The sequence below is a fragment of the Podarcis liolepis genome, assembly GCF_965112155.1.
Source record: "Podarcis liolepis genome assembly, chromosome: 1".
Classification (NCBI taxonomy): Eukaryota; Metazoa; Chordata; class Lepidosauria; order Squamata; family Lacertidae; genus Podarcis; species Podarcis liolepis.
The window spans coordinates 36,537,434-36,557,120 of record NC_139554.1 but is presented as its reverse complement, the minus strand read 5'-3'; the positions used below and the strand labels follow the sequence as shown (position 1 = coordinate 36,557,120).

At 43.8% G+C, this 19,687-nt stretch overlaps 1 protein-coding gene across 2 annotated transcripts in view; it reads right to left on the bottom strand.

Moving 5' to 3' along the window:
* PRKD1 (protein kinase D1) overlaps positions 1-15,917 on the bottom strand; it is a 95,449-nt gene extending 79,532 nt beyond the window's left edge. Inside the window, exons 1-2 of one of the 2 annotated variants that reach the window (XM_083506623.1) lie at positions 15,755-15,917; positions 13,866-14,051 (exon numbers count right to left, since the gene is read on the bottom strand). In XM_083506623.1, the coding sequence (XP_083362749.1) occupies positions 13,866-14,051; positions 15,755-15,772 (204 nt within the window). In that variant the 5' untranslated portion in view covers positions 15,773-15,917. Of the gene's footprint in view, positions 1-13,865; positions 14,378-15,754 lie in introns of those variants that run through there. The other variant, XM_083506624.1, reaches the window with a different exon arrangement.
* Between the last annotated feature and the right edge of the window lie 3,770 nt (positions 15,918-19,687).

The window sequence follows — 19,687 nt, the reverse complement described above, 5'->3', positions numbered from 1 at the left end:
CTGCCTGCCCGCCCCCCCTCGCTCTTGCTTGCGCTCGCTCTCGCGCTCTCTCTCTCTCTCTCTCTCTCTCTCTCACACACACACACACACACACACACACACACACACAGTGATTACTAACTTCAGTAGGTGAGGAAACTGCTTAAAAACCAAACATATTGAATCCTGTAGAAACTAAAGACTAACTGGAGAGTTGTCCCACCCACCTGTCAAAGTTGACCTGCAGGGGTGGGGATCAACAACATCTGGCCTGTCAGGCCAAAATGGTTCCCTGCCTCTGACACAGGAACATTGGAAATTGCCTTATATCAAGTAAGACCATCAGTCCATCTGACCCTGACTGATTGTGACTCTTCAGGTTAGAAGGTGGAGTTTTCACCAGTCCTACCTGGAGACGGCAGGGGAAATCTGGAACCTTAGGCATGCAAAAGCATGTGCTTTACTACTGAGCTAAAGCTCTTCCCTACTGGAATGTGTAGTCCAAAAAAAATCTGGACACATACAGCAAGAAAATGGAATTGAACCAATAATCATTTATTAGATCACCACACTACATTTATGGATGAGGATTGTGCCAAAGGAGATAATGTACTCCAGTTACAATATGGTAGCTGCACTCATATGTGATGAAACTGCATGTTGTTGTTTAGTCGTTTAGTCGTGTCCGACTCTTCGTGACCCCATGGACCAGAGCACGCCAGGCACGCCTGCCTTTCACTGCATCCCGCAGCTTGGTCAAACTCATGTTTGTGGCTTCGAGAACACTGTCCAACCAGCATGTCCTCTGTCATCCCCTTCTCCTTGTGCCCTCCATCTTTCCCAACATCAGGGTCTCTTCTCATGAGGTGGCCAAAGTATTGGAGTCTCAGCTTCAGGATCTGTCCTTCCAGCGAGCACTCAGGGCTGATTTCCTTAAGAATGAATAGGTTGGATCTTCTTTCAGTCCATGGGACTCTCAAGAGTCTCCTCCAGCACCATAATTCAAAAGCATCAATTCTTCAGCGATCAGCCTTCTTTATGGTCCAGATCTCACTTCCATACATCACTACTGGGAAAACCATAGCTTTAACTATACAGACCTTTGTTGGCAAGGCAAGGTGATGTCTCTGCTTTTTAAGATGCTGTCTAGGTTTGTCATTGCTTTTCTCCCAAGAAGCAGGCATCTTTTAATTTCGTGGCTGCTGTCACCATCTGCAGTGATCATGGAGCCCAAGAAAGTAAAATCTCTCACTGCCTCCATTTCTTCTCCTTCTAATGTTAATTAGTAATGCAGAAATGAGTAGTTTTCCCCCAAAGTGCATGTAGCTACATAAACAGTCAAAATACCACTCATTCTGTGTGGACAGATGTGTCTGCCTAGCCCTCCAAAATAACAGCAGCTTCATGCATGCATTTTTATCATGCGGCATTGGTTGCAAAAAAGGGGAAGAGGCTGTCTTCCATAGTCATTCTTATGTGGACCTTCTGCATCTCTGATGGACCAGAGAGAGAGAGAGAGAATGAACTAAAAAGACTGAAGTGCAGGGCTGGGAAAATTTTCTAAAACACTGAGGAACTAATGTCACAGCACTGCACTAGATAGTGCTTGTGGGTGCCATTTCACCTTTAAAGGCCTCCAGTGTCACCCCCAAAATGAGACCCCAGAAGCTAAGCTTTCATTATTTTTTTAAAAAAGGAAGTCTCTAGCCTACCTAGAATCAGTATTAGAAATAGATACGAAATCTAGGAGCTAAATGGCACCTTAAATCTAGGTTATGGGTGCAACAATGGAATGTCTAGGCCGTGCTTTTTTATAAGAATACAAAGCTTAAAATGAATGAACCACAGCTAAAATATTATGTTCATTTTTCACATGATCTAGTCCTTCTCCTACCCACCCCCTAATATTCTTAAGAGGGTCTCTTCTCCAGTCTTCAGAGAGTAGCTGGAAATCGGGAGGTCCTCCTTTACTTCAACTCTGCAGTTTGAATCTGAAATCTTAGGCACAGTACTGCACCCAGAGCTCAGAAACTGCTCTCGCTAATGAAATTCCCTGTCACAAAATGCGCCTAGAATGGGAGCTTTGAACACTGCCTAGATTGAAAGTTTTGAAACAAACAGTGCTGGTACCCTTCTAAGCAATTTCTGAAAAATGAGCCAACCTAGCTACTCCTTCCTGTCAGTGTTTTAGCCAATGAGTGAATTCAGTACTATGATTGAGAAGTGAGTTAGTTGTTTGGACACCAGGCAATATGCATCCCTGAGTTCCTACAGAGCTGGGTGTTTTCGCCATAGTTTGCCCTTCCTTTTTTCCTAACACCCAGGATGCATCTTTTCTGTGGTGGGTTCATCTGAGATCAGCTACTCCCTAGATCAGTGCTTCACAACTGGAACACATGCCCCCCCCCCAAGGGGGGCATATGAAGATCTTGGGACAAGGGGCATGTTTCCAAAAATATGCACAATATAAGTTAAAAATTAAACGTCATGATATTTCAAGCTATTTGAATGTTTAAAAAATGATTATGGGAGCCAGGATTTAAGTGCATGTGGAATTTTTACATTAACTGAAAGGCGGCATTGGTTTAAAAAGGCAGAGAAACACTGCCCTAGACATTATTTTTTGCAAATACTACTACACAGTAAGTGTGGGTGGATGTTAAGAATCCCCTGCCCAAATGGCAACTGCAAAATGTGAAACTTTTGCAAAGCAGCTTGGCCACTTGCTATGTAAACCCTAAAGCCAGGAGCCCATTAAAATTCATTGTATGGTTAACTTACAGTACAATGGCGCACGTGTCTACTCGGATGCAAGCCTCTTTGTGTTTAATGGGGCTTGCTACAGTATGGCAGCCTATGCTTCAGTTTAGGGTTGGCATGGGAAAAACAGGGTTCCTGTGCTTTTAACAGATGTTATCTCCACTATCAGGACAAGCAGAACACAGCTAACTTCCCATGGAAAGCATGATGTTGGGGATGGGGAGGGAAGCAGCAATGACTACGCTCTCTAACTCCCACTCAGCCATGAAGTTCACTGGGTGACCTTGGGCCAGTCAACATCTCTTAGCCTAACCTGCCTCACAGGGTTGTTGTGAGGGTGAAATGGGGAGGAAGAGGACCATGTACACCACCTTAAGATCCTTGAAAGATAAAGGTGGTATATAAATGCAATAAATAAACTAAAATGAAATAAACTAGTTAATTACCAGCATTGTGACCGGAACTAGTTTTGCCCAGTAAATTGCCAGTGTAAGGGTAGCAGATGGAGCTAACACATAAGCTTGTCTGAAAACAAATATTTTTTCTCTCTCATTGTATTATGACAATGCAATTAAAAGAGGCAGGAAAATGATTGTCCAAAACCATGTGAAGTTGGAACTATGATTAAAAAAATGTGAAAATCTATTTTCCCTAATTTGGCAAACAAGCATAGTCTTGTTGCATGCAATGTTTCTCATTAATCTTTAACTTGAAGAAGTGGTTTTGTTATTTACAATAGGAGACTAAAACGCAACATTTCAAACAATTGTCTGCTAAGTATAACATTTGTATCCTGCTGTATAAATCGCTCTCTTTCTGGAAGAGATATTTTTCAAGTGCTGATAAAGTCACTGGATGACTTTTTAATCCTTTTCAACTACAAGGCCACTTGGATGATTTTCTACACTTGAGGTGATGAATGAGCAGAACCATATGAAGATACTCAAAGGCTTTTAAAAACTTCTTTCAGAGAATCCTCTATAAAAAAAACAGAAGAATCGTTCTTAATCATTTCTATAGTATTTTTAAGCATATGAAGCACTTTCCGACTCTTACTCAGAGTCCTGTAGGGCGGTTTAACTTGAGAAACTTGCCCAAGCCTACCCACAACCTCACTTGGTTATCGGTTTACAACAAATTATGCACCTGTTATTCTTTCAATATATAATCTGCATACCACTCTGAAAGAAAAACATAACTTTAGGAAAATCTCATTTTCCAAATATTTCCAGTTGTTGGAAAATGAAAATGCTTTGTTCCAGATCTGAGGATGGTGACATGCCTGGAGTTGGGCAAGTACCACTGGGGACATATACTACAAAGGGGTCCTAGTCTGATGCAGTTTTACACATCCCAGTTTAAACTGAATGCAGTCCTTTATGCAGCAATGAAAGAAGCAGAAATGAAGGTCATGTGTTACTCTAGTTTGCTCAGATCTGTCATCCCTGCAGTGGGGACTGCCTTAAATCAAGGACTGTTTACACAGGGGATTTTGAAAGGTGGGTGGGGCAGCCTGTGTGTTAATCATGTGATATCATAGTGACATTATGTGATTGATGGGAGGATAGTTGTAGCATAAAAATTCTCTAACATCCTGAATTTCAGAATAGGGCCTATAATCATATAATACCATATAAGCTGAGAACATGATTGCATAAATACAATGCATAACAAATGTATCGTTATGGGTTAGTGGGGAAACAGGGACCCCCCCCCCCAGATCCCTGGGTGCCATATTTCTCCCTCTAGATTCTTGGGTACTGGGGTTTAATCAAAGCTGGTATGCTGAACTGGTTTTTCTGCCAGACAGAGGTGCAGAGAGAGAGAGAGAGAGAGAGAGAGAGAGAGAGAGAGAGAGAGATGATAGTTCTGCCATTAAGCCATCCACAAGAAGAAAAAAACCTACAGGTTTCCAGGGCAACGTGGGTGTGGTGTCACAGAGGAAAATTGTCACAGAAGGTGGGAATTGCTTGGGAAGGGGTTTTCTGGGAAGGGGGAAGGAGGTGCCAGAACTCCAGGCACAGGTCATGTGGGGTAGAACCATTTTGGCAGGCTGGGACAGCCTTGGACTCCAATGCTGTGCTGCTGTGGGGAGCAAGACCCTCTTGAGACATAATGCTGTGAACTCAGTTCTTCCATCTAGACCCAAATGTATATAGGTGTAAAATAAACCATATATCTTAAAACACTAGTGTCTCTGATGTGCCCAAATTCCCAAAGGAAACATGACCCTGACTAAGCGCCTAGAACTACCTGGAATCTTGCTACCTACCTCCTGGCAGAGATTGCTGGGTGGCGCACAACCTCTGTAACAATATATTTTCATGATAAACAACTCAAATAATATGTATTGGCAATTATCTTTGACCAGAGTCTTTATAAACATATACAGATGTGTAAAAAGCATTTCATACTGTGAAAGGTTTTTTGTTTAAAAAAAAGATCAAACAGAAGTTCTTCTTTATTTTAGCATATCAGGTCAATGCACACTGTACTACAATTCTAACTCATCAAAGTTTGTGGTTCTCATGCTTCTTCAGTTGCAAACTTTAACTGTGGATGCTCAAGCAGAGTCTCAGAAAATTTGCATTCCACTCTTTGTCATTCCGCACACATGTAACATACAGCAGTAACATACCAAAAACCTCATAGATATACCGCATCCTAAAAAAATATTCAAAACAAAGTCAACTTTATGCAAACTATTGTATCATTCTAAAGCTTCAATCAATTCTCAAGTCACAAGGATACATTTAAAGTAGGAAATGAGGCCTTGAGGTTAAGATTTTTGCCTTAAACTCAACTCTTCTCTTCTCTTCTCTTCTCTCCTCTCTCTCTCTCTCTCTCTCACACACACACACACACAAACAAACAAAACCAAGGCATTTATGCCACAAGCAAAAAGCATGGGCATCACAATCCGGGTACACAGAGCAAATTGTTCCATATGGCTCAAACAAGTGTGCCAAATGTACCCTGCTGTCAGCATTTGAATTCCCAAGTGCCAGGAGACCAAAATAGAAGCAGCAGTCTGTCCACCAACACTTGAACACTGGGCACACACGCCAGAAACTTCCCAGGCCAGCAATGGTTTGTCCATGTGAATAACCAAAAGGTAGATATCTAATCATGAACTCATAGGTCTCCTGTGGCTTTCAAAAGTCACTTTTTAACATCTAAGTATGGCTTTATGGTACACAAACATCCTTAGTGTTATTTTTTCATATTTGTAGTTGCTCTTCAGTGGCATCTCTAGCATTATGGCCTGAAGGTTGGAGACCCCCTGATCAAAGCTTGAATAAAGAAGGGAGGCATACAATTAAAGACAATTGCATCATGTTTGTTTGTTTTGGTACTTCAGACTCAGGAAGCAGGAGGGAACCATGCAGAACAAGTCAGGTAATGACTCCAGCTGGGATGCAGTCAGATAATTCTCTCCTTCCCCCAACATGGCCATATGCGTATGTCAGAGATGATGGGCTGCTGGTCTCTCAGCCCAAGCTTAGCAGCTGTGTCTTTCTGCAAAGGTGCAACTTGTCTGTTGCACTGCCCAACAGCTGCACAGTCAGAAGGTTGGAATCCATCTGTCTCAGGAGACAAAATGGAAGAGTGCATCTTCGGGGGTCAAGTCAAATTGTTGAGTTACAGAGCCTGCTGTGGCTGTAAAGACCAATATTGCTGCTTTTCCACACACATGCAACATCAGGCTCAAAGTGGCTTACAACAAAGAAACAGGGATGCATTTCAAAGAAACGCTACAAAAATTTCACAACAACGTAACAAAACAATAACATTGCAACAATTTTATAACATAGCAAAACAATAACAAAATCATAGCATAGGAAAGCAATAGGATCGTGTGCTGTCCTTTTCAAAAACTTATGGGTTCAAGAACTTATGCTAATACATCTTAATTTTTAAATGAGACATGCTGAGGCTTACTCAGTCTGAAGTCCATATTTCTTTCATATGGAAGTTATTGTTCCATCATTGCATACAGTGAGATAGTAGCTGCTTTTCAATGGAAGGAATTATGTACATGATTAAAAGCACTTATTCCTGAACAGGTCAGGGGGAAAGATGCAAGCTTAAACACTAAAACCCAACCAACTTCAAAAGAAACAGTTTACATGGGGGTATATTTTATCCTCAGTATAACCCTGTTAGGTAGGTTGCGCTGAAACTTGCACAAAGTTACCCAGTGAGCTTCAGAATACAGTAGGATATAAAGCTGGATTTCTTACATCCAAAGCCACTGAAATCAGTGGAACTTACTTATAGGTAACTGATATTGTAATTAAGCTGTAAAACCATACTCTGGGATTAATCATGATACATTGAAAATAGGTGGGAAATTTAGCATAACTAATTGAAGTTTAGCAATTCTTTCCTAGATGCTTTCATCTTCTGTTCAGAATTTTTTAAAGTAACAATTGTCAGAAGATCCTTGCAGTGCAAATCTAATCAGATTAACTTCATAATCACTTGTAGTACAGATTTAAAATATATGTGTGAGCAAGTATGACACTTCCCTGTGGAAACAGCACACAACCATGTTTTATTCACAAAACGTTTACAGATTTACAAGTGATACAGGTTTATGTGACATCATTTTTCAGAATACCGAATACCTGGAATCACATTGTATCAACTATGCAGAATATGTACAGGCTTCCTATAACATATCAAAATACAATTCCAACTACAAAGTTTAACCTAGACTGAACTAAGAAACTCGGAACCCTTCTAGAGAGGCAGTTTTATCATGTGATCTTCTATAGATTGTGTGCTTACTTTTTTCATACAAAAGTTAGCACATCATTAAAGATGCACTATCCCACTTCTAAATCATTCCCACCTTTCCCCATTAGAATTTATTTCTTGAACTCTTATGCCAATCTACTTAGATGTCTTGTTAAGAGTGTCTGCACTGTATTTCACAAAAGCTACACTGAAGTACTGTATTTTATTATTATTACATGTGTATACTGCCCTTCATCCAAAGATCACAGAGCTGTTCACAACATAAAAATACAAAATGAGAACACAGAATATATAATAAAACAAATACAAATACAAACCAATAATCTCCTCACAAACACATTTAAAAGGCCATTGGACATTAATCAGCCCAAGGCCTGGTTAGAGAGAAGCGTTTTCACATGGCGCCAAAAGATATGTAAGGAAGGAGCCAGGCAAGCCTCCCTGGGGAAAGCATTCCACAGACAGGGAGCCACTGCAGAAAAGACCCATTCCCATGTTGCCACCCTCTTGTGGAGGTGGCACACAAAGAAGGGCCTCAGCTGATGATTGCTGAATCTGGGTTGCTTCATATGGGGAGAAGTGGTTCTTGAGGGTCTGCAGTTCATGTGGGGAAAGGTGGCCTTTGGGGTACTGCAGGAGTAAAGGACACTGTATTCAAGAGCATAGGATTGCATCCTATTCTTATTCTTATTATTACACAGGATTGTATCCTTAGATTTAACACAACATACAATTCTCTTCATTTTTATTTTTTAAAATATACCTAAGTATCCAAGGACAAAAACAAACATATTTTCTTCCTATGCAAGAACTTTGAATTGAGCAATTTAGAGTGGGAAAGCAGGGGGTGGGTGGGATGATTAACCCATTTCCAACTCACGACATGGTTTTAAAATTATGGGTAAACTCCTGTAACAATACACAAATTAATCTGCCAACATTTGGGGGACTAGAAAATAGAAACCATATGCAAACCAGAAGCTTCTATTAAAATGCAACCGAGTATTTTCATTTAATGAAGAAAACAGAGAATGCATCACCTTGTCCAGATGGAAAAGGGAGACAGAGATGGATGTCACCCACATAATGATGAAAACCCACACCAAACCTCAAAATGACCTCATTCACTGGTTTCATCTAGATATTAAGCAACATGGTACAGATCAAGGGCTCTAAGAGGAGGAACAACAATATCTCAGATTAACTTTCTAGAAACTCTCAGCAAAGTAGTTACTGAATTTCAAAGTACGGTACCCCTACCCTATTCCAGAAGGTACTGAATTTCAAAGTACAGTGTTCCTACCCTATTCCAGAAGGACACCATAGTTTAGGATCAAAAACATGAAAGATTCAGGGAAATCAACAGGATTACATCAGCCCAGAGTCCCTGTGCTCAGCAGCGCTCAGAGACAACATATTATTTAATTCTAAATGTATGCCTTTTGCACAAGGCTCCATTTTATTAATCTCATGGTTCTAGCAAAACACAAAGCAGATCCCACAAGCCTTAAGCATGTCCTCCTCTGCTTCGTAGAACCAGTCAGTCACAAGATTTTGGATTTTTCCAAAATCACAAATTAAATACAAAATTTAGTGGCTGCATACTTTGGTTCCAAAGCAGGTAACGATTTCTATCCAGTGTTACAGCATCTTTGTCTTCAGCGGTTCTATAACTAGATAGTTCAGGCTGCTGACTAAGTGCTATTCAATTACCCTCATTATGCACAGAGGTCACCTGCCAATTCCCCAGGCTGAAATTCAGCACCAGCCCACTTGAAAGACTCCTGCCTACCTTCACATCCCTTTTGTCCAGGGCAGCCTGGGACCTGACACACTTATCATCACAGCCATTGGCACCAAGCTCAATTTGTCTCCCAAGAACAAGCTTTTCATAAGCATCAAAAAGCATGCTAAGCACACCGCAGGTGTCAGAACAAGAGAATGTGCTGTTTACCTTGCCTTCTCACAACTCCTATCACTTTACCACCTAGAAGGCGAAAACCTAGCCCTTTCTTTTCATAATGCCAGTAACTCTGCATTCCAGAGATGAGGACCAAAGAGGGGAGCAGGACCTAGAGAATCAGAGTAAACACTGAAAACCAGTGTAGGACCAACTAGGGAAGAGTCATAGCTAAGTGGTACACCATCTGCTTTGCATGCAGGTTCAATCCCCAGCATCTCCAGATAGGACCGGGAGTGATTCCCTGTCCAATATCCTGGAGAATTAATACCAGTCAGTTTGGCCGAGCTAGGTGGACAGTATAAGGCAGCTTCCTATGTTGCTCTGTGGCTGAGTGATGGTGCAAGTGCTCTTTCTCCAGTAGTTTGTGCTCTGCAACCTCCCCAGGTGCTCACACGTCCTGAAAACTTCATAACAGCCTTGGCTGGGCTTTTCTGTAAGAGCAGGAACCCATGGAGGCCATCTACCATGCTCCTGTCATTTCATTGTAATTTTTAAAAGTGAACTTTTAAAGAAATTAGTGAGTACCGGGGGCGGGGGGACGGCGGGAGGAGGAATTGTCAAAGTCAAAGTAAAGACTTCTCTTAACTATGAAATCAGAGAGTGCACCAATCCCAGAAGTTTGCTATTAAGCCTCTTTAGCTTCCCATACTTCAATTAAAGGGAAGGCAACATGATGCAACTCTTCCCTTTTTTTAGATCAATACATACAGGCAGCTGGGAAGGGTGAAGAGCTCGGGATAAATGTTTCATGGAAAGGAACACACACAAACCACTTTGGCTACCTCACCATGGTAAGGTGAGCTGAACCCTATACACACACATCCCCCCAAAAATCTAAAACAGCTTGTGAATATGGCAGGAGAACAGGAACCTCTTTCATGGAGGACGCTTTCAATAAATTGGGATGACAGGTTTTGGCACAGTGATACCAAAAATCCCACACCTTATATCCTGGATCCTGCTTGAGCCTTTTCAGGCAAAATCTTTCCAGTAGGAAAGAAAATGGGCAGCAAGTACACATAAGTTCCATATTTGTGCTGCTGCCATTTTCCCCTCCACAATCTAAAAAGTTTCAGTCTCCACCCTTCGGTTAACAGAATCATCTGCGTGTGGCTAGGAGGTGTCCCCTCCCAGCAAAATGTTAAAATCAAAACTCCAGAAAGCATGTGAAACTTGCATGACTGCTCCTTGGAACTGTGATTGCCTGGAACAAGAATATCTGTTTTCATCATACATCTATCTAACCAAACAGGAAATTATGTTTTTAGGGCATCGTAACGATTTCCAATAGCTATTCCACAACTTTCCATGACTAGAAGTGCTTTGGCACCTTAGAGATTTTCAGGCTGTCATTTTTTTTTCACATAATAGATATGCAGTCGGCACTGATTTGTTATGCAGCATTGGCATATCTTTCCTTGCAGTAGTGTTTCTGTTGCTCGATTTCACATTTCCCCAGTGTTCAAATCCACAACAGCTTGCTGCTAGAAAAATGCAATTTAAACAGAAGGTCAAAAAAAAAAAAAAAACACACACACACACACAAACCAGTACACAGACATCTCTTTCCTCACCCCACCATCCTGCAATTTCACATCAACCTTTTACTCGATTTTCTTTCTTTCCCCCTTTTCTCATTGCAGAGTATGCTGAAACACTAACTCAGCTCTGCTTCAAAAGTTGTAAACTATATATAGCTAGCTACCCACACAGACACCCCATCTACTTACAGGCAGTGTAGAATATTGGACAGAGCGTTGGGCTTTGATGTGAGAAGTCCCTGTTCAAACACTCACTCGGCCATGAAGGTCACTTGATGGCCTTGAGCAAATCACCACCGCTCAGTTTTACCGAATTGCTACAAAGGGACTGAACTCTTTTTATCCTGCTCTGACCCCTAATAAAACAAATAAATCTATGAAAAAGGAAGAGAGTGTGGCAATTTAGGTCATGGCTAACATAGGTAAGAGTAAAATAAGGTGGGACGTTGTCTGAGCATTGTATCTGACTGGCATATCCCCCCACACACACATACACAGTGAGCTATACGAAATTGTACGATGCACTGGTCAAATCAGAGTATATAAGAACCTACTGTCCATTGCATATCCAACTTTCTGGTTTATTCAAGAAATATTAAAAAGGTGCATGTTGTAGACATAAGAATTTACTAAACTCTGCAGTTTATTTTGTCTATAGACCAGATTTTGTTGTTCCTTTTGACATCATGACACACTATTGTTAGAAGGATATTAAAAAGAACAGCTGCACACATGAGAAATTAGAAATCCAGGACTTTTATTACTATTTGACAGCATCATGACCTACTTCCCCCCGCCCCCCAAAAAAGAAGGTACAAAGACAGAAATTTAGCAGGAAGGAAGCTGAACTATATAGGAAACAAATGGCAGTTAGCACCAAGATAGCAAAAACTCAACAAATGGTGACATGTGAGTGTGCTGGTTTTGGTGCTCTCCTGGACTTCCTGGTTTCTAGTGAGCCAAACTTTCATAGCCAACAGACTCCATCAGTTGCTGCCTTCTCGGTCCCTTTTACACACCTGAATATATGGTGTTGAAATTGGCTCATGCCGTAAGACTGTCTCTGAAGGTTTCCTGTGTGACTGCATGTCCTGAAGCAAACGCCATCATTTGCGAAGGGAAAGAGTCAAGCCTACCAACAAAATAGCCTGATGGCAGAACCATTCTGTTTTGCAATTTACAGTAAGGGAGAGTTGGCCCTAGATGAGAGACCACCTGGAAACCTCATGTAAGGCACACACAGGTCTACTTGGTGGAAATGGTATAAATAATAATGAACACTCCACAAATGTGCTGATTGTGAGCTCTGACTAGTCGTTTCCTCAGTCAAGTGTATGCCTCACATCTACAGATACACATCTCCCATTCAAACTTTGCAGCAGGGCTGGGGAACCTGTGGCCCGCCAGATATTTGCTGCACTACAACCCCCATCATCACTTACCATAGGCTATGCTTGCTGGGGCTGATGGGAGTTGGAGTTCAGCAGCCATGAAAGGACTGCAAGTTCCCTGCCCTGCTTTACAGTATTCACTAGAAGACAGCAAATTGACTCACGCATGGGGAGGGGATATCAAAGTGTTGACACTGGAGCGAATGGGGTTAAAACAGGGCAGAGCACAATTAAGAAGTGTTGGGAGGTGGTAATAAGAAAATGACATTGAAAGTGTGTGACAGCACTTTAAGGTCTGCAGTTCACTTGCGGAATGAGCAAGACTGCTAAAAAGTGTGTGAAGTATAAAAATTCCACAACGCCCATATTATCTATTTGCCTACGGAGAAGTAAAGCCCATGTGAGTTCAAAGGGACTTTCACCTAGGTAAGCTGTAAACAGGATTGCAACTTAAGGCTGAACTGAACAGTGCTTACTTCTGAGCAGGCGGGCATAAAAATGAGTTATAAGGCTGCAATTCTATGTACAGTACATTTATTCTTTGGCGGTGGGGTGGTTGGGGCTTGTTACGAGTAAACTTGTTCAGGATTGGGTGCCTAGCACCCTTCCTTGCGGCCATCTACCCTCCTCACCTTTCAGCCTGGGGCTATACCTTGCAGCCTTCCTCTCCCCATAACCAAAAGGCCGGGTAAGCTCCCGTTCGCAAGGTCAGAGCTAGCAACCCACGTGCCCCAGCGCCGGCTTGCGGGCGTCGAATTGCTGGCCTGAGCTCAGCCTACCAAGCGTGCCGACTTTGTTTTGTTTTCTGGCTTGCAAAGTGGAAACTTTCCTTCCCCAGCGGGTCCTGCGGGGCCGGGTTGTTATTATTTAGACAGCTGCAGGGGAGCGCCCCTGCCTCAAAACGGCCCCTCCCAGTCTTCTTTCCAAACAGCCCCCTTTTTCAAAACCTTGGGGAGGAGATCGAGTGGGGAGCTGTACCTCTGTTAACTGGGGGAGGGGGCGGGAGGTTAAAAGAAACCGGCCGCCGCGTGTAGCAATCGCAACCTTGCAGAGACGCAACGAGCACAAGTTGCAACGAAAAGTATAAAGAGGGCGGGGGGGGGGATGAGTTGAAGGATGAGTTGCAATGCAGTAACCCGCCCTGGGACCTTCGGGTCTATTAATTAATAGCAGACAAAGCGGTGGGACTATAGACACACGTGCATTTGAGACCACCATCGCCTTTCCAAAATAAATGGTAGGTCCCCGGGGTGTAGACTTCTCTGAAACGAACGCTTTCTTGTCGCTTTACTCCGCCTCCCCCCAAAAAACCAAAACCCGTGTGGACAGCTGCCGGGGTAGGATCGGCAGGCATTCTGCACACGCTCAGAGGCACTCGATCCCAAGAATCCAAAGGCTTGGGGGGGGGAGGCGAGGGACGGAGGGAGAAAGGAAAGAAGCACACCCACCCAACAGGAGGCGCCTCACCTTTTGGTCGACGATGGAGCAAGCCATTTCCCGGACATGGGCCAGACTGAACTCCCCCGAGGAGTCTTGGAGCAAGAGCACCGGCTCCCGGCTGAGGCCGATCTGGAGGTGGAAGGAGATGCCGCCGCCGCTGCCCGGCTGCGAGGGGCTGGGCGGCCGGATGACCGGCGGGGCGCTCATCGACAACTTCCCGCAGCACGGAGGGAGGAAGAGGCAAAGAGGGGGAGAGAAAGAGGGAGAAAGTCAGGCGGAGTTTGCAAGAGCAGGCCGGCAAAAGTTGGTTTCTGCAAAGTCCTCTCCGCTTCCCGGCTGAAAATGGCGGGGGTGGGGAGGGGTGGCGGCGTGAGGCGAAGGAAAGATGCCGAGGAGGAGGAGGAGGAGAGCGGCCAGGCGTGGTGGGGATGGCGCCGCCTCAGCGGCAGCAGCAGCAGCAGCTTCTCCCCCACCCTCCGACTCCCAAGCGCGGAGTCCCCGAGGCGGCAGCGGCCACTGGGCGGTCAAGCGCGCTCTGAGGGGGAGAAGAGGAAGGGCGGGAAAGCAGGCGCCAGAACCGCCGCCGCCGCCACCCGGCGGCTTCAGGAGCAGCAGCAGCTCCGGCGGCGCCCGGGTGGCGGGGCAGGAGACGGGGCAGCGGCCCAGCTCCAGGGGGGCGGCCCGGCCTGCCAGGTGGCCCGAGGCTTAGTCGGCCCGCCGTTCCCTGAGGAGCCCGCTCCGCCGTTTCTCTCTCTCTCGCCTCTCGCACCCCACCGCCGGCTGCTCTTGCCTGCGCTTCCCTTCCAAGCAAACGCGCGCAGCAGGAGCGGGCGCGCAACTTTAAGGGTCGCCCTTGCCTCGGCAGGCATCCAGCGCTGGTTAGCAGCCTTGCCAGTGGCCTAGCCGGATGTCACAGCCGGTTGCCAACTTCTGAGGGGGTTTTGGGGGGGGAAGTTGTCCCCTAGCGGGGCTCTTGTGACTTCTAAGGGCTCTGTGGAAAGTCAAATTGAGCAGATGAAGTTGATCCTGGTAGGAAGAAGAAAACTTCACCTGTGGTGCTTTGGTCTCTCTGGGTATCTGGTTGCTGTTAGAAGTTCAAGAGCCCTAGTGTGGAAAGAAGCTGACCACCCTATTTCCCCCCCTTTACTCTTCACCCAACTTCCTACATAGCTTTCTCATTCCATTTAATAATTAAAAATAAAGTTTCTCCCTAACACCCAAGCGTTCCTCTGCTTCATCCATACTCCTGAGATTCCACTTGTAATGTTCCCATGCAATAGTTCCTAGAAAACATTTGGAGATAACATTTCAATTCTGGGTCCTTTTCCTCAGAGTTCAGTGGGACATGTTTTCATGCAGCAGGACAGCTACTGTGCCTACAGTTATGCCCCCATCCTTTGCATGTTGATTGGAACTTGCTTCCACTTGCACTGGCAGTCAATCCATTCAATATTTATTCAGATGCAAGTCCCAATGGGGCTTAATCCAGAGAAAGTGTATTTAATATTGCAAGCTTAGTCATCCCACTGACCTGGGTGAACCTATTTCTTTACTACTTCTCTCTCTCTCTCTCTCTCTCTCTCACACACACACACACACACACACACACACACACCTGGACTCAGTTCCTTATAACTTTCTCCCTGTGACCCTTCATGGCCTTCAGAGTGTGCCATCCCAAAGTCTAAAACCCTTCTTCAGCACCCCTGTGCCTTTCATTCCCAAGGCACTCAGGTCCATTGTTTATATACTTCTGCCTCAGCTCCTTTCCACCACCCAGCCATAAATAAGTATTTTCATTTTTTTTTAAAAAAAAACCTCAACTTTGCCTTCCTCCCACAATTCTTTGGACCCCTCTCAAGACTGAAGACTTTGCAGCCAGGCTCCCCTTGTCCCTTTAAATCAGCACTCTGTACCTTCAAAGCTGCCTTCATCCCAGCTGTAGCTGGTCCTTCCACCGCTGCTGCTGCTGTTCCTGATGTATTAGTGAGAGATAACAGCAAGGCTAGCTGGGAGAGCCTGAAGAAACTCTGTGAATCCCTCCTGCTTTTGTGACTGCTTCTGGGCTGGGTTATGATTTGCATGTAAGTAGGAGCTTAAACCTGTCAGCCAACTCTTCCTAGCTGTCTCCATCCAGCAGAGTAGCAGTGAGTGGTGCCATCCCCCTTCTCCAAGAGCCAGTCACATGCTGATAAAGAGAGGGAGGAAGCTGTCACCACACAGAGCTATGGATCTATTTAGCTGACTGCTGTGTCTCTCATTTGAGCTGCTGCTGCTGCTCCTCAGTGATTTATTTGTGAGTGAAGAATAATCAGGGGGGAAATCCCACCCACCACCTGTCATTTTTCTATTTACCAAACATGAAAAAACATCCTATCTAGTGAATGTCGTTTACTAAGCAGAAGCTCTTTTACATCTCTTGGAGGAAAGAAGAGTTTGCCTTCCCGTTATTAGAGAAACTGCAAAACACATCTCTGTACTCCCATCTTCAAAGAATAAGACTCGAAGGAGTATGGAAACCTTCCAATTCATTACCCCAAAGTAAAGCACTGCCACTTTAACAGTCATTGCCTCTAGGGAAAAAATCCTGGGAACTGTAGTTTTTTAAAGCTACTGAAAGTTGTTAGGCGATCTCTGCTGTTTCCTTAAGAAACTATAGTTCCCATTATTCTTTGTGGGAAGCCATGACAGTTAAAGTGATATACAAGTGCTTTAAATGTATGGTGCGGATCCCTCCATGGTCTTGTAGCACTTTAGAAACAAAACAAAAAAATTATAGCATAAGCTTTGGTGGGCTAAAGTCCACTTCCATTAGATGTGTTGCATGTCACCCTATGAGCACCCTAAATATCTGCCAACAAGAATTCATACAAAAGATGAAGTGGTCTCCAGTCTATGAAAACATATGATAAATTTGTCGGTCTTTAAGATGCCCACAAGATTCTAAGCACAAAAAGGTCTTAGAATGATGCTGTATCTCATGTTCCAGTCCAGTGCTACATTGTACAAGCCAAGGCACAGCAATTGTTTTGAGAAATGGGTCACAATGAATCTATTTCCTCCAAGAGTGCCTGCAGCTGATCTACCACTAACCTCTCAAGTACCTTACCTTAAAAAGTCAAATACCTCTGGGGTCAGGGGGACTTCTTCAGGAGTGGTTGCACTACTGCCTCCTTCAAGGCACCAGGCACCATCATGGGCTAACACTCCTTCAACCCACCTGGCCAGCCACCCTCAGGTAGCTTGAATTAACCATGATGGGCAGGGGTCAAGAAAGCATATGGTGGGCTGAACTAGTTCAAGAACCTTGTCCATATCCTCAGAGTTCAATTGAAACTGATCCCACAAGATCAGGCAAGATGTTGTGTTGGACACCTCACCAGGCCCTGTAATAATATGCAATTCTGTCCAATATGCACATTTTTGCAAAGCAATGCAGTTTATGCACACCACCCCAATATATGCATTTTTGTATGGATTATTTGGCTGTACAACTGCATTGCAAAATCTGATTACTGAGAATTTTCAAAGGATGGCTGGATATCAATTTGTTAGAACAAAGCAACTGTGATCCTTTGAGGCAGCAAATTCATTCTAAACTATGTACAAGAAAAGTCTGCTTGCCTGTGGTCACCCACATACACATGTTAAAATGAGTTTCCTGTACAAACCCCATTGAAATGAACAAGAACTGGGAAGGGAAGGTCCTGTTCATTTAAGTATTCCTTATGCAGGAAACTTCCTGGTGAACTGATTTGTTGGCTTCTGACATTAATGGTACCAAATTGCAATGGCTGCCTCTGGAGCATAGCACTCCAGAGCTTGCTCAAGCGAGCTGGTTATAAAGTTAATTGATGATGAGGCAGTGATTAATTTGTGCCTGTGTTTTGACTCCATCATCTTTGTTTGGGCAGCTGTTAATTAGACCCAAGCACAATAACTAACATATATTGGACCATCTACTCTGAGAAAGAGCCAACGAGGTTTTGAGATTCACAGGTTTTTGTTCGTTTGGGGAATAATGTTTTTTTAATTGAATTTTTAACAATAAATAAAATATAAATTGTAGCTTTCAATATACTTCAAATTGTTCTCAGTTATATGCAGATAGGTATGGAGACAAATTAATTCAACAGAGAGCCCCAAGCATCTTGGGCTAACATGCTATTCTCTTGACTCAGGCTACAAAATTGTATGAGTGTAAAAATGCCACAAGAAATGGTTTTTTAAAATGTCTGCTGTAATAGGCAGGTAACCTAGCGAACTGTGCTAATTTCATTTCCATTTTATCTCAGTTTATTATGGTTTTATTGAAAAACAAAGCATTAAAAAATTGGTGTTCTTATTCAGGGATGGGCTAACTCTGAGACATATGAAAAGCAGGATATGCATTTTAACAATAATTAAAATAAAACTTCATCCTCCTTTGATTTACTGTTTTTTCCTTCCAAACCTCTGTGGGGTACCCATGTATTTCAACGTTACAAAGCAAGACTGCACAACATCTAGGGCAACCTCTAAAGTGGTATCATGATTATCTGGTTCTTTATATAATTTGTACAGCCTGTAATTCACAATCCATGCCCTTCCACACATGGCAGCTATTTGCAATGAGAAGAAAACTCCACTGGTGATGGTAGGAACCTGGCTCCCAATGCAGTTACTAGCTGTGGGATTGAGAGGTCCAGAATGGTTCTGCAGTGGGAGCAAAGGGTTAAAACCCTTCTTTTCCTGCATCATGCCACAGTCCTGATCAGAGTCCTTGTTAGGGGTCCTTCAGCAGCTATTTACTATTTATAAATCACATCTAGTTTGGTTTTTGAGACATGTTAGTCCTGATAGTTTTGCTGTGGCTGTGGAACAACACAGCCTCTCCAGATGACCTGTTTACTGTATATTCATCCTGATTTGCATGCACAAAACTCACAGGAAGGTTGGACTCTGTCCCCTTGGTGCTGAGCATTCATTCAGATTTGTTTGCATGGAGGTTGTATTACAATGAGCATTCATCCGGATTTGCTTCAGTGATGGTTATATGTCTTCCTGTTAATCCTTTTAATCCAACACTTTTAATTTCTCTGTTGCACCAGGGTGACAGCATGTATTAATCAGCTTTAATTGCACAGAACTAAATTTCAGGTGATCATTTGAATCCCTCCACAAAATACTGACACAGTCTGGAGAAAACCCTAATAAAATGTTGGGGTAATAGGAGGGGGTAGTACCTCTGATGGGGGACATGTCGTGCTCCTTCTGGGATAGTTTGTTCACCTTTAGTCCCCACCTGTGGCTCCTAGAAGCTATCAGCATGCAACAGCAGCCACACCCAGGAAATGGCTTCGACTGGCTAGCTAAACCAGGTGAGGGTTGCCAATGGGTCTCAAACCCTCTGTGAGTTAGGGGCTTCCCTTGCATGTGAAAGCAGGCCCTGGTGGATTGAGTGGAGAAGATCAACGGTGAGTGCAACAGTCAAGAAGGCGGTTTCTGCACATGCTGTAGAAGAAAGTGAAGGGCAGATGGGGCTTCTCAACCTGGGAAGGTAGCCCATCCAGGAGAAGAAAAACTGATCTAGACCTCTACTGTTTTGCAATATATCTTTGGGAGAAGAAAAGGCTGAGGAGTAAACCCTACACAAATCTGGAATGGAGTTCCTAAGACAGTTGGATGGTGCCTTCTGGCAACTCCAAACATATTGCTGCGCTTTCCTTTGGATCACATCAGTGAGGCCAAGAAGAGTGTCTTGTCATCTGGGCATCCCAGGACTTCCATACACACTCCACAGACTTTTGCCTTGGGGAGGTCACTTTGGTGTCACTAGCACAGTGATTTGACTTTGCCCCAGAGGCACA